This window comes from Coenobita brevimanus, chromosome 8, assembly GCF_032717465.1.
Source record: "Coenobita brevimanus isolate Jiangsu-jjx chromosome 8, ASM3271746v2, whole genome shotgun sequence".
Taxonomy (NCBI): Eukaryota; Metazoa; Arthropoda; class Malacostraca; order Decapoda; family Coenobitidae; genus Coenobita; species Coenobita brevimanus.
The window spans coordinates 49,682,250-49,698,454 of NC_136961.1; the positions used below are offsets into that span (position 1 = coordinate 49,682,250).

General features: G+C 40.7%; 1 protein-coding gene across 1 annotated transcript in view; it reads left to right on the forward strand.

The window, feature by feature from the left end:
* The window catches only part of LOC145408019 (uncharacterized), a 113,820-nt gene that overhangs the window by 35,870 nt on the left and 61,745 nt on the right, over positions 1 to 16,205 (forward strand). Inside the window, exon 2 of the mRNA XM_080278822.1 lies at positions 1,394 to 1,456. Coding sequence (XP_080134948.1) covers positions 1,394 to 1,456 — 63 coding nt within the window. The remainder of the gene's footprint in view (positions 1 to 1,393; positions 1,457 to 16,205) is intronic.

Below are 16,205 nucleotides of genomic sequence, written 5' to 3' on the forward strand. Positions count from 1 at the left end.
GGAATGGTACGGTGTGGTGCGGATACGGTGCAGTGCAGGTGTGATTAGTAACGCGGCTGGTACGGTGCATTGTTAGGGTAGGAGTGGTTGTGAGCGTGTACTGTGAAATGCAAAGGCTTCATTTCTGGCTGGCACGGTTAAACGGTGAAGATCGAACGGCAGTACAGTGACAGAACAATGGGAGAAGGAACCCTGTACTTATGCTCCAGGATTTGAATGCTAGAGATGTCCATAGGTTTTTCTTTCATCTAAACCGCTGCCTGGGACGTAGGTTGGTCTCTGCGGCTTAAATGCTGTGGACTATGTTTTTAGTTGTGGGCCTCCTACACCCCGGGTTCTTCGGGGTCCCTAGAGGGGGTACTAAGGGATTGGCTGTTTTAAGAATGGATATGTGGTTGGGTACTGTGAAAAGAAAATAGCTGGGATTGTTTCTGATAAGGTTAAATGGTAAGGTAAGAACGGACATGTGAGAGGATAGGTAAGGATAATGTGATTGGTGATATACTGAAATGAAAATTCCCTACAAGCTGTAATAATAAACGGAGGTATATCTGCAGTGAAATGAAGAAGCTTAATGGTGACTGGTACAATTAAATGGTACTGCAGGAAAGGCTAATTAGTGGCAGGTACGGCTAAATGGTACCGTACGCTAACAGATACGTCGGAGGGATACGTGAAATGCTACGACATCGTGTTTGTAACTGAGGTAATAGTGGTGGGGTTGGATGCTGTGTTAGTAGTTGTGGTTTGTTTAATTTTCGCTACTGCCCTGAATAAGTACTCCTATTCTGCCCATAGTTCACCAACAGTGAAAAATTGATCTCGTCTGTTATCATCATCATCATCATTTTATACCTCGACAACTATATCATTATTAGCTACAACGGGTCGGATGAGTGGACTGATCGATCGGGTGGGCAAAGTGGGTGGGGTGGATGGGCAGGGTTGAGTGGATGGATGGGTGTGGAGGGGCAGGGTGGGTGAAGTGGGTGGGAGGGGGGGAGAGTGGGTGTGGTGGTGGGGCAGTGTGAGTGGGTGAGTGGGTGAGTGAGTGAGGGCAGGGTGGGTGGGATGGGTTGGTTGGTGGATGGGAGGGTAGTGGGAATATAGGTCCATAGTAGGAACTGGTCCATGGGGAATAGATCCGTAGTTAAATGAGCCCAGGGAGAAACAGGTTCATTGGGTAAAATGGAACCCCGGCAGTCTATTCCCACAGGGGGAGTAACCATCCAGAGTCCCAGGCAATGTCGGTATGCAGAATCACAGGCTTTTACTCGAGCATCGCCGGGTACCCCTACTGGTGGTTATTATTATTATTATTATTATTATTATTTTAGGAATTGGCAGTTCTGTGTTCATGCGAGTAATAAGTAACCTCATTTTCTCTCAACAGCTGACCCGCTACGGAAGATGGACCGAGACCGTATGAGTTCGCCCACAACCAGAGGTCAGTTTTGTCCCTGCCTCCACTGCCCGTTTTCTTGCACTTTCCGTTCTTCCTAATGCTGCGCCGAATTATTTCTCTATTTTGATGTTTTCTTAGTTTTAGAGGTCAGTCCTATCGTTTTCTTCCTTTTTCCGGTCTTTCAGCTCATCAGTATATTGTTTCCCGACTACATCAGGGTCTGTAAGTTTGTAGAATTTTAATATGGCTGGTTGCTTCGCTGTTTGATATTTTCTCGCTGTTAATGGTTCTTCTTGCTTCCTTTCTGTTTTTAGTGTTTCTGTTCACACACACACACACACACACACACACACACACACACATATATATATATATATATATATATATATATATATATATATATATATATATATATATATATATCCCATTGGATCCCAGGGGTGCCGGGCGAGGCATGACACTGGGAGGGTACTAAGCGTAACGCCCTCCGCCTATCGGCTCATAGTCGCGAAGCTCATAGGTCCCTACCCGGGGGTTCCTTACTTTATAAAGACTTGAAAAAGCCCAGTTCTGTCCAGTACTCGGGATATTGGACTCCAATGGGATATATATATATATATATATATATATATATATATATATATATATATATATATATATATATATATATATATATATATATACTTTTTGTTACTCCTCCCACCAGTCATTTTCTTTCACTTTCCATTTTTCGTAATAGATGCTGGAAGCCTTCTACATTTACTTATATTATCAATTTTATAAGTTACTCTTGTCGCTTATTCATTATTTTTCTTCCACTGTCCAGTCTTCCTACTCTGTATTGTCGTTTTCTCACGTTCCCGTCACCCATTTTGTTTCAGTATCTTTCCAGGTTATAATTGTGTGCAGGATAACCTCCATTTTAACACATTCCTGCGTTTGGTAGTTATTCCTTGCATGTTTTTTTTTTTTTCTGTTTCCAGTTTCCTTATTCTGTGTTGTCGTTTTCTCACATTTCCATTTCTTGTATTCTATCAGTGTCTAGTATGTAATTTTATACTGGGTTCCTTTTCCATTTTGACGTGTTTTCTCTTAATTCACACCCTTCCCTGTCGTCTTTACACCTTTTCTTTCCCCCTTTTTCTCAGTATTCCGTCTGTATTTTTATGTCGGGTGATTTGTCTTTATTTACATTTTCTCACTTTTAGAGTCTGTCACCCTGTCACCCATTTTCTTTCACTTTCCAGTCTTAAAATTATGCAGGGCGACTTACATATGTTTCTTTCGACCTTTTCCCAGTTTTTCCTTATAGTTTTCTTCTCTGGGTCGTTTTGTGTTTTTTATCCTCTTCTTTATTCACGTTGCCTTGCTTTTAGAGGCTAGTCCTGTTGTTTTCTTCCGTGTCCAGTTTTCTTACTCTACACACTCGTTTTCTTAGTCCAGTTGCTGTCATTCGTTTTCTTTCGATTTCCATTTTTCTGACGTCATGCCGGGCGACTTTCCTATTTAATTTTTTTCTCATTTTTTATTTTTCTGTTATAGATTTCTCAGCGCAAAAAAAATGTTCTCTTTCTCATTTGTGTGTGTGTATTTCCTTTTTTTTTTTTTTTTTCCTTCCAGCTTGTTTTATATTATTAATTTTCCTTTTTCGCAGTTTTGCCCCATCACTTTTACCTCTTTTTTTTTTTTTTCTCTCTTATAATTATCTTTCTACTTATTTTTATTTTTCGCTCCATTTCTAGAACTCGTTTTTCTCCGTACATACGTGTTTACTTTTTTGTTTTTTTTCTGTAATTATGGTATTCATTGTTTTTGCTATTTCCGTCTTCCTTGTTCTCATCTTCATCTCTTTATCTGTCTAGCTATCTGTCTGTCTTTCTGTCTATCTCTATATCTGTCTCTCTCCTTGCTTTCATTCCCTCTCCCTTTTTTCACTTCCATGCTTCCCTCCTCCTTCCTCCTCCTCTTCTCTTTTCTCCCCCTTTATACCATGTTTCATCTTCGTCTCTTTACCTTCCTCCCTCACATTCCTTCTCTTTCCCTCCCTACCCTTCCTCCTCTCTTCCTCCCTACCTCCCTCCCTCCCTCAGCTCCTCTACTTTCTCCTCACTTTACCTCCATTTCTTCAGCCGTTCCCTCTCATTTACTTCTTATTCGTTATTATTTAGTAACTGTTGTTGAGTTTAATAACAAGTTCCGGCCCGTTAACACCTATTTACATTATCTGTTTATCTTTTTATCGCCCTATCTTTGTCTCTCAGTATGTCGAGCCTGTCTGTCTGTCTAATCTGTCTGTCTGTCTTTAAGTCTGTCTAGTCTAGCTGTCTGTTTTATTCGCAAAAGTTACGTCTCCTCGAATTGTTGCAGGACGAATTTCTCTCTCTCTCTCTCTCTCTCTCTCTCTCTCTCTCTCTCTCTCTCTCTCAACCGCTAGACGATTATATCCAGCTTAGAAGGAAGTGTTTATTAATGGAGGGGTTTGTTACATGTCAGACTTTGCCGAATAAAACCATCTCTTATTTGCATCAATGAAATTCCAGAAGGGACGATCATACCAGGAAAAGGTTGATGTGTAGAGTTTGTAAGTTTTTTTTTTTTTTTGACGGCTGAACAAAACCGTCTTAGTGTGAGGCGGTGTTTGCTGTGTTAGGATGTGTGCAGTGTGAGTGTCTAGGTTGAGTGGGTAGCCAGTGTGAGTGAATGAGTGTTTAAGTATTGTGTGGGAATTGGTACGGGGAGTGAGTGGCTAGTATGAGTGAGTAAATGAGTATCCAGTGTGAGTGAGTGAATTGTTAGGATGAGTGAGTGTTTTCTTAGAGTGGCCAGTGTGAGTGAGTGAGAGAGCAGGGGAGTGGGGGGGGGGGCCTTGGAACACACTCACATAACTCGCCGTGCTGATTACAGGCTGGAGTGAGATGTGGACCTCTCGTGACTCAACACCTTCTGCCCTGCCTTGTCCTGCGGGTCCTGTGTTCTTATACCCTGCCCTGTATTGTCCTGCTTTGCCTTGCCTTGTCCTGTGCTGCCTTACCCTATCTTACCCTGTCCTACCGTGTCCTGCCTACCCCTGACATTTCTGTACCTTTGTCCTGCGCTCACCTACCCTATCCTACCTTGCCTTGCCCTACGCCCTCCTGTCCTGCCCTATTCTGTCCCGTCCTACCTAATCCCGCCTTTTCCCTCCCTCATCTATCCTAACCTGCAGTCCCCTTTGGTGCCCTACCCTGCCATGCTTAACATCATCTTACCCTTTCCTACTGTGTTCTGCCCTGCCTTTTCTCTGGCTTACCTTGCCCTACCCTTCTGAGCTCTGCCTTACCCTGCCCTGCCCTGTCCTTCCTTGCCCTACCCTGCCCTCCTTTCATCTGTTCTACATCTGTGTGTCACCCATTTAGTGTGGAATTCAGTCGTCTATAATTATTCCTGTTAACCTGTGGGCCTTCTAATATTCGTTCGTCTATAATTCCTTCTTCGTCTGTAATTCTTCATTCGTCATAAATTATTTGTTTCATTCATCCAGTCTTTTTAAATTATTTGCTTTATTCATCCAGTCTTCTCTTGTTTTGTCGTCTGCATTCATTCCTTCTGTGGCCAGTTATTCGTTCTTCGTAATTTTTCGTTTGTTTATATTCGTCTGTATTCTGATAATTCGTTCCATATGTATTCGTTCATCTACAGTCATTTGCTTAATTAATCGTGCGTCTGTAATTTTTACTTACAATAATTCGTGCATCTTATTCAATAATTCGTCTATAATTAGCTACTCGTCAGTCTGTAGTGATGCATTCGTCTGTAATTATTGGTGCTATCATTAAACAGTCCACATCTATAATAATCTGTACTTCTTTGTCTATTCCTTCGTCAGCGATATTGTTCAGCTGATTAATATTTCGTTTTAATAACCCTTCGTCTAACTGTTCATTCATTTAGGGTTATTATTTCGTCTGCGAGAGGTCTCTGGTGAAATTTAAGCGTTTGGCGATAACAGGAATGCAATGCCTGTAGTTTGACGATAGAGGAATTGAATCTCATGGTTGTAGGTAGTTTTTAATCTGTCTGCTGGTAGTTAGAATAAAATCGTCTTGGAGCAGGATTAAAATCGTCTGCCAGTATCAAGAATATAATCATCTGGGAGCATAAGTGAAATGGTGTGGCAATAAGGGGTTCACCAAATTCCTTTTTTTCTTATAATGTGCTGGAAGTTACTTAGAAGAAATGATTCCCACATGTTGATTTTATTATTATTATTATTATTATTATTATCATTTTATTTTATGGAGGGAGGATTATATGACAGGGTTGTGTGAGCTGGGAGCAGGGCAGTGACATGGAGTTGGACAGGATGACATGGAGGCGATTTGTTTGTGGCCATCCCTTACGGGATTAAGGCATCTGGCAATAGGTGGATAGATATTTTTATGGATACAACAATTTCTGCCCCACCTGGACCCTGTGAAGATAGTCCAAGCGGTGCCGGAACCCTTGTAGGCACACCTCAGTACCAATATATCTGTGTAATTTCTGCAGTATAATCGCCTGGTGGTAACATAGCAGAAATATCATCGTCTGGCGGTATAAATTAAGAATAACATTGTGTGGCAATTGTTTACATCATGGCGTTGAGGGACATTGTGACATCAGTTTGGCTGCGTAAATATATATTTTTTTTCGTAGGCAACCAGCGCACGATTTTACTCAGCTAAGGAAAGTCCCCAGATAGTGAGGGAATTAATCAAGACTATCTCCTGCAGTAGAAGTCTCCCCAAGTTTATGGTAAGATGAATAAAAGTTTTTAGAAATGGTAAAAATAAAATATAACTTTACATCATGGTACTGAAAGTGTTAATAGATTGCAGCATTCTCTTGAGCACCTTCACCCTTCACTAGCATGGCCGTATTCTGGTTGGCGTAGCAGAGTGTAGCGTATGATCCTGAGCGATTCATTTTGCATGTTACACCCTCAGTATTCCTTATTTTGCTGTATGTATCTTGTAAACATCGACCTGATTTGCCTCAGTAGCACACAGGAGGATATTAAGATGTACTGAACAGCATAAATCACCAAAGGAAAAGGTGTTACGAGAGCTAAACCAAGAAGAAGACGGCCTTAAAATATCACTTTAGTCGTATAAATCACCAAGTAAAATGTGTTACGAGATCTAAACCAAGAAGAAAACGGCCTCAAATAACACTCCAGCTCTCAGTTATACCAGTGTTTGATTCAAGTTAATTTTACCATATTAACTCTTTCACTGAGACGGTACAATTGTGGTGTGATAATCGTGCCACAAGTGAACGATTTTATTTAGCTGGGGGAAATGTTGTCAGGTGTTGGCAGGTACAGGATTACAGACTATATTGATTCATTCAGCTGAGGGAAATGTTGGCAGGTACAGGATTATTGAACTAAATGGATTAATCGTGATGTTAGCAGGTAGAGGATTACAAATTATATTGATTGTATTTACCTGGGGGAAATGGTGGCAGGTGTTGGCAGGTAGAATTTACAGACAATCTTAATTAACCCTGTAGGCTCGTGTATTTCATCCAGAACAGCACCAGACGATTTGTTTATTTATTTATCTGTCTCTGTCTATCTACCTGTCTATTTATTTATCTGTCTATCGACCTGTCAACTTCTTTATTTATGTCTGTCTACCTGTGTATTTATTTATTTATCTTTCTGTATCTACCGTACCTTTCTGTTTATTTGTTTACCTGTCTGTGTATCTACCTGTTTATTTATTTATTTATTTATCTGTCTATCTACCTGCCTATTTATTTATTTTCGTGAAAGGAACATCTCGCAGTCAAGGGGTCAAACTGAAATCTCAGAGTGGAATTCAAGCCAATATTCGACTGCCATTAAAAAAAAGAAAAGAAAAAAAAGAAAAACGATGAAGCCAAAACCTATCTTTCCCATTACTTCACTGCTTCATGCGCTCTCTAACATGGCATGCAGGCTAAACATATCCAGTGGTCACAAATTATCCCGTAAATCTTCGTCCTCTGTCTTAATGCTACGGCCGTCAGTCTCTTAAGATTTCACTTCCTAGGTCCATATTCTCGCAACTTAAGTAGCCTCCTAGTACCTTTTCCTTAGCGATTTATTTTTTGGATACGGCTGGTTAATATATTTTTGTACGTTATTTATTAAGGGTATGGTGATACTGAGTGATTTAAATAGCAGAAAATGATAGCAAGGTGTAATAACCTCTCTCTCTCTCTCTCTCTCTCTCTCTCTCTCCCTCCCTCCCTCCCTCCCTCCCTCCCTCCCTCCCTCCCTCCCTCCCTCTCTCTCTCTCTCTCTCTCTCTCTCTCTCACACACACACACACACACACACAGGTTAAGCTTTTCCCCCCATGTTATTTGTATATATTTAATACCGACATAGTTTGCATCGGTGACACATAAGATGCTCTTGAGAAGCAATGAGCAGACTAAATCGCCAAGGAAGGGGTGTTACGAAATATTTGAAGCTACTTAGGAATCACCCTATTCTGGAAGCGTATTGTGCCCTGTGTTTTGACCTAATTCTTCTTTACTCCTCTCATTGCGTGATTCAGTCCTAAATGATAATAAACAGTTTCTCTTACATTATAGACAGTTTTGTTCAGCACACAGACGCTCTACATATCCGAAGAATTAATAACATTCTCTATTACCCCTTTACTATGGTGACTTTAGGTGTTCAACTCTGGTTCACTTGTGGAGATTTTATTCCCCAGAGGCAGACCTTACGAAGTCCAGAGATTTAGGCTAGAGGGTACAGATACAGACTTCATTAACCTTGTCATTACTAGAGGTCCGCAAAGAATTGAATAAACACGTCTGCTGGTAGCAAGAGTAACAATAGACAGCGGACGCATACCTCCGTCAACGCCAGTAACATTTAAAATTTGCTGTTGTAGTTCCTCTTTCTTCCTTGGCGAATATTTATAAGGTCTCCCGTATTCAGTCAGTTAATTCTACGGTCAAGGTCTGCCCTGTTACTGAATCTCAGAGATTAAGAACCTTTGCCGACGCCAGTGAAATCTATGGTTTATCCCTGCATCAGGATCCGAACCCATCTCAAAATCTAATAAACTCTTCCTTGACCCACTGCCCACCAATCCACCATATTATATTAAAATCCGACAACAACTTTTTGAGATATCTTGCCCACAAACAGTCAGCAGCAGACAGACAGACGATGCATAATTTCTTCCAGTTTCGTTGGTGGAGGTATTGAGAAAAGGATATTACATCACCTGACTAAAGCGATTAATCAGCGATACAGGTAATCATTCTTCTAAGCAGCAGTTCCTCTTCCGACTCTCACTTGTTACTCTGTCGTGGGGTCCTCTGTAATTAACTGTTATGTCATCTGTAACACAACGTTCCGTCTCCACCCTAAGTTTCAGACAGCCATCTTGAAAAAATAAATCCTCTTCAGTACTGGATAAGGTTCCTTCTTAATTATTTGGACCCTTGAAAACGATATCTTTTTTCCTTAGTAATTCTTTTCAGGGTTGACGTTGATTAAATTAAATTAATTTAATCGTGATTAAATCAGATTTTTTTTTTTTTTTTTTTTTGCTTAAAAGTCATGATTCTTTTTTTTATATAATTTTTATCTAAAAGTTAACAAATATGAAATCTGAAGGTTTATAAATGTTGTGTATAACTTTGTGTTGGCATTCATTAATTCAGATACGTAAGCATTAAGTTAGCAGGTTTTGGAGAATGGTGCCTTTAGAAATTGCTACATTGTATGATAGAAAAAATATTTCTTACATTTGTGCCTAAGTATTGAAATTATTTGTACATTTGAAATAATAAACCATAAATAAAAAACCAAAGCCATAAGACTAGGTAGGCTATGCTTTGTCACTTAAGGCCATGTCATAATAATAACAACTTAAGGTTTTTCTGTGTGGTAATATAATCAGCTTTGGAATATGCTGTCTTGATTACCACTGGCAACAGCCTTAACCAGTAGTGTACAGACAGGACTTAAACAGGTACGTATCTGGATTCTGGGCAGTGGCTTTCAGCCTGAATCATCAGTGGATAGACAGGACATGAAGTTAACAGTATTCAGTATACTGCGTTTGAAATATTAGCTATAAAATAAACAGAAAAATCAAATAATTAAAAAATCAATTAAATCGAAAAAATACAAAATCATTGACTTTTTTATTTTATGATTTTTTAAGATAAAAAAATCACCAACCCTGATTCTAGTACCAACAAACGATTTCATTTTTAGGTAGATCTTTGTGACGTGAGTAAAACATTAACTACTTCAGTGCGGTGACATTTATATTTTTGCGACATTCTGACGAAAATACTCAGCTTTTGTCAGACCTTATAGAGGGCAGGAAGGGTTATCCAGTACTTTTATTCTTGCCACCGTCAGAAAATTTTATTCAGAGTTAGGTATACTATACATCGGAGCACTTAAAATTACAAACACAGTCAAATCCTCCATCCCTACCCATGTATCATGTTATTCTCAAATCCTCTTGCCCCGATATTCACTTGTCACAGTGACTGGGGAAGTGTAGAGGGATTCAGCCGTCTATGATTATCCGCCTGTTTACGATCGTCCTCCGTCATCGGGCTGTGAATATTTCGGTCCCGTGATGTGGGGTTGGATGTCCTTGCTCAGTATTGGAACCTTGTTTATGGCGGGAACTGGGAAATGTCGCCTGTTCTTCCCGCATCTATAAATCTCCCCCTTGTTCAGTCCGTTTTTATGGCTTCCTCTTCTCACCACATCTAATTTTGGCGGGATTTTGCTTTTGAAAAATTTGGAGGAATGAAATATGATGATGTTTCTAATTTTACAGTGCAGTGAGCTGTTCAGAAAGAGTAATTACAGCGATACATGGGTGGTAAGATACAAAAAGTTCTAAGTAAATTGTGTTTCCATAAGTGCGTATAATCCTTCCACAAGTATGATATTTTATTCTCCCTGTTGGTGTTTCTGTATGACATTAGAGAAGAAAAAAAGGATGGATTTTTCCTAAGCTGAATTAAATCTTGTGGAGGCAACAGTAATGAAATAAGACAAACCTCATCGTATTCGCCGTGTGTGTGTGTGTGTGTGTGTGTGTGTGTGTGTGTGTGTGTGTAGATGTAAATTGATTTTCGGAAACATGTCGAGAATAATTTAAGACGAAAATAATTATGGGTCGTTAAGGAAATTACATATCCGTTAGTACAGTACTGCAAAAACATTTTACGAGAGAGAGAGAGAGAGAGAGAGAGAGAGAGAGAGAGAGAGAGAGAGAGAGAGAGAGAGGGAGAGAGAGAGAGAATAATTCCGTCTCATTATCTCAATCATCCCCAAGAAATGGGAGTTGCGAGAAATTCCAGCATTACTAATTATAACTTCAAACGTCTGTAATTTTAGCGTCATTAATTTTCAAGAGGCGCGGTATATAAACAATAATTCTGGGTGTTTGAAGAAGCTCCGTAACACCTCTTTCTCAGCCATTTATTCTTGGATACGGCTGGGTGATATAGTTTTGTGCGCCGAGTGTGGTAATAGAATGATTTAAATAACACTGAAGAGGACAGTAAGGTGTAATAAGCAAAATAAGTCGCTTAGGAATAGGTGTTAGGGAGCTTCCATAACCGACGAGAATACGGGTCATAGAGCTTGGGATAAGGTACAGGCAGGTGCAAAAGTTAGGGAACACTTCCCATCCGTGTCCTGCCCTCCATATTTCTCAGTCTCCCTCGATCAACAGGGTGTCCTTCCCCCTCACACTGTTTTTTGGTCTCTCTCTCTCTCTCTCTCTCTCTCTCTCTCTCTCTCTCTCTCTCTCTCTCTCTCTCTCTCTCTCACCAAAGCCGGAGGAGAAGTGTCGACTAACTTTTGCACACGACTGTACCTACATTGACTAATTTTGCCTCCTTAATTGCTAGTCTTTACTATTTATTTATTTATTTTTACTTAGCCTTGTCATGGTCAGGATAACTCTAGTATTTTTTCCAGTTAACCCCAGAGAGGAAGTCATAGGGACGTGAAAGTAATCGTTCTGGCACTCTCCCATGCTCAGGACAACTCAAGTATTTATCCCAGCCAGACGATTGTATTCAGCTGAGTGGGTCGTAGGAGCTTGAGTGTTGATATAGTGTGTGTGTGTGTGTGTGTGTGTGTGTGTGTGTGTGTGTGTGTGTGTGTGTGTGTGTGCGCGCATTTAGGATTTCTTAAGTCTGTGTGTGTGTGTGTGTGTGTGTGTGTGTGCGTGTGCGCGCATTTAGGATTTCTTAAGTCTGTCCTAAGGTACGAGGCGTGATTTAGAAAGACATTGTTTATAAATTCCCTAGGTCGAGGTGAATAAAAAGGATATTGCGTCATCATAGTAATGAAAATAATAACAATGATAATTTTTGTCATCCATCCATCCATCATCCAATCCTACACTGCCCCATGAGGAGCGTAGGAGCCCGGGACTAGGCAGTTGGTCCTGACATTTAAGATGAGAGTGACCAGCCTCACTCATCCCTGAGTGGCATTACATGAGCAATAAACCCCAACCATCCCTTGGATATAAACCTTCACCGGCTCAATCTGACTGGAGCACAGTAATTACCCACTAAACCACCAGGCGCCCAAATTTGGTCATATGGTTACCACCCAGCGCAGTAAATGGTTTCCTGGTGTTCGGGAAACCATTTGGGTTGTCATTCAGTGTAGAATCACGCACAGGCAGAAGGCAGAGGAAAGAATGAAGGAAAGAAAGACAGAAGAGGGAGTGTCAAGTCACCCGTGGGCGGAAGGACAAGGAAAGAATGAAGGAAAGAAAGACAGAAGAGGATGGATGGGGGAGAGGAAAGGGCAGACACCCGACAGCAGCACTACATCGAATAATAATAATAATAAAATAATAATAATAATAATAATAACAACAACAACTACTATTACTGCTACTGCTGCTGCTGGCACTACTACTACTACTGGTAACCACCACCACCACCACCACTACTACTACTACTACTACTAATACTACTACTACTATAATAATAACAACAAAAGAGAAAGGAACAGCGTGCATTTAGGATGTGCGTAAAACCGCCAATCTCTCACCCCATTATCGCCATCAAAAATTCAAAGCCTGTTATTTTTACTCACACCTGCACGTCAACCCATCAGGATAAATTTATGCTCAGAAAATAGCGACTGTATTCTTAGCTTTGTATCTACCGTGGCTACAGTAGTTTGTATCTTAGTGTTCTGTAAATATAGTGAAGTGCTTCTGTATTAATAGGTTGAGTGATATAAACTGTCACTATACTCTTTTCACTCTAACTTGGTCAAAATTGCCACCTCTCCATCTTGCACGCTGACTTATAATAATATATTAACCATAGAAAATAGCGATAGTCACGAGGAAGTGCTGTGGAAAGGATGTATAAATACCTTCAGGGAAACGATATACACTCACTATACTCCTTTCACTCTGACTTGGCTTAAAATTGCCATCTCTCCATCTTGCATGCTGTACTCCTGAAACGTTTCTATCTGTACTCATAAAACGTTTCTAGCTGTACTCATAAAACGTTACTAGCTGTACTCCTAAAACTTTACTAGCTGCACTCCTAAAACGTTTCTACCTGTACTCATAAAACGTTTGTAGCTCATGAAACGTTTCTATCTGTACACACAAAACGTTCCTGGCTCATAAAACACTTTTAGTTCGAATCATATAACGTTTCCAGTTATAAAACGTTTCTAATTGTGCTCATGAAACGTTTGTACCTGTGTTCCTTGAGTTACACCTGTAAGTGAATATTTTAATGCTTATGTAAAAATCCAAGTAGACCTCCCCCAAAAAAATAAAAAATAAAAAACAATAGCCTACTTTTTTCTTTTCTTTTTTCGAGTTTGCGATCTTCAAAGTTTATTAGTTTAGGGGAGATTTTTCGAACAGAAGGGGTTAAGTATAGGCTTCATTGACCCCTTATTTACCCAGAGAGAGAGAGAGAGAGAGACCATATCTTTAAAGTAACTGAAAGACTGTGGTAAGTTTGCAGCATACTTCACACACGAACATCATCAGTAAAATACGATACTTTGTGGAAAATTCATGACTTCGCTCGTCCGTGTGAGTAAAATCTTCAAGAAACATTAAGAAGAAAGAAGCCAGATCTCGGGGTAAATATTTCAGTAGTTGTGTTAAAACCCCGATCCAGCTCACACACGCACGCCATGAATAAAAAACTTGGCACTTTGGTCAATTCTTGGTGTGTGTGTGTGTGTGTGGATGCCCGTGTGTAATAATGTTTTGGTGGAGGGTAAGGTGGTATTACTGGTCGGTGGAGGGCAGGTGGTATTGTTGGTGGGTGGAGGGCAGGGTGGTATTGTTGGTGGGTGGAGGGCAGGGTGGTATTGTTGGTGGGTGGAGGGCAGGGTGGTATTGTTGGTGGGTGGAGGGCAGGGTGGTATTATTGGTGGGTGGAGGGCAGGGTGGTATTGTTGGTGGGTGGAGGGTAAGGTGGTATTGTTGGTGGGTGGAGGGCAGGGTGGTATTGTTGGTGGGTGGAGGGCAGGGTGGTATTATTGGTGGGTGGAGGGCAGGGTGGTATTGTTGGTGGGTGGAGGGCAGGGTGGTATTGTTGGTGGGTGGAGGGCAGGGTGGTATTGTTGGTGGGTGGAGGGCAGGGTGGTATTGTTGGTGGGTGGAGGGCAGGGTGGTATTGTTGGTGGGTGGAGGGAGGTATTATTAATGACATTGGTGCTTGTTGAGTATTATCCGCCATTTTGGTTCCACGTCAATTGTAACCACTATCTTGGCTTTCTCATCGCCGCCATTTTGGTTTTTAGTCGTCGCCATTTTGGATCTAAAACTCGTAATTTTAGTCCTAAAACAATAGCCGCCATTTTGGTCCTATAGTAATCACCGCCATTTTGGTTCTAGAATATGTTCACCTTTTCATGATCTCCAGTAATCGACGCCATTTTGGTTGTTACACGTCGCTGCCATTTTGGTTCTTGACAGATTGCCACTGTAGCTCAAAATTGGACACAGCCGGTCGCCATATTGGTTCCAAATTGGGTACATTTGGACGCCTTTTTGGCCCTTATGGATGAGCCATATTTTTATCTTTCTCACTTAGATTTTTTTTTCTGTAGATTGGACATTACGCCATTTTGGATCCATAGTCCAAATATCCCCGCTTCTATGGACACCGACGCCATTTTGGATCCATAGTCCAAATATCCCCGCTTCTATGGACACCGACGCCATTTTGGATCCAGTCTGACTTCATATACCCCCTGCAGTTAAAGACGCCATTTTGGATCCAGTCTTACCTTATATAACTTGTACACATCAACGCCTCCTCTGACCTGACAAAGATCCCTAACCCCTTTCAGTAAGTTTGATGGCCAACTCTAGTCAGACTGGAGGGATGATTTGACTAGTAACCATGGAGACTCGTACTTAAGGCTCACCGAATTTCACACAGCCACGACTTGGTATTGCAGATGAAAGTGAACCATTGCTGTCAGGTGAAAACGAAAGAGAGAGAGAGAGAGAGAGACTATAATAGAGTTCGTTCACATAAACTTGGCCCAAATATGTCATCTCTTTTTCAAATTCTTTTTCACGTAGCTCAGTGGCGAAAAATACAATACTATGGCTCTGCATACTGTCCATAGCACTTCCTCGTGACTGGCATCATATTCCAGTTTTAATCTGTTACAGCTCAGCGTTCAAGATGGAGGGGTGGCAGTAACCTTTTCAATACGACGATTTTTTTTTTCTTTAGTTCATGTTATCTCCTGATACAGATATTCGATATTATATGCAACCTTTATTTATTCATGTTTTATAGATCCTTGAAAAGTTGAGTAAATTTGCCTATACTCCTTTTACTGTGACTTGGCCTAGAGCTGCCATCTCCCCATCTTGAGTGTCTCACAATAGCACTATAATATGATGCTAGTCACGAAGAAGTTCTATGGAAGGGAAGTAGAGCCATAGCATTGTCCTTTTCTGCCCCTTACTAAGCTGCAAAAGGACGAAAATCTAGGCCAAGTTAAGGTAAACAGGAAACAGTAACGGGAAGAATAACACCTGCATGATTCCTGGGACGAAGGGGGTTCAGTGGACACCAGCGCCATTTGGTTCCGAATTAGACAAGATTTCCATTTAAATTGTAATACGACGTTCAGAAACAATTTATGAATATTTTTTTAATAGTATCTCATTTATAGAAGTTCAGTAATGCCCCATGTGAAGTGAAGGGAGCCGACTCTAGGCTACCATAGTCCAGAGCATTTAAGATCAGGTGACCAGCCTACGCCCCCGGTGGCATTACATGATGGAATTTGCATATGAAAGCTGATAGTGAAAAATAAAAAAGATAAATAAATAAGAAAAACAGTGCTGAAAGGCATTTATCGTATAACTCAGTGGATGCGGCAGTATACCCTTATAAAGCAGTGTTGTTTATTGAGAAGATGCAGCCGTTTTGGCCCCACTTGGACCCTCTTCATGTGTGATCTGAGTCGGGTGTAAGTAGTAGCTTCTTGTCAACAAACATTTCCATATATGGGTATACTATTGTTCATTCGCTGTCGTGCGTAAAGAAGACACGAAAGTTTATTCTGTATTTCGAAGCCATCCTGACGAAAATTTCATTCTTCATATAGGTTTTAGCTGAATCCCATAACAGAATATGAACTAGAAAGCAAGAACGCATACCTCCGCCAATGACATTGACATTAAAAAGGATCCGGGTCCGTGGAGATATTGCCTGGAATACATAAGATCCGGATCAGCCCCCAAATGTAATCA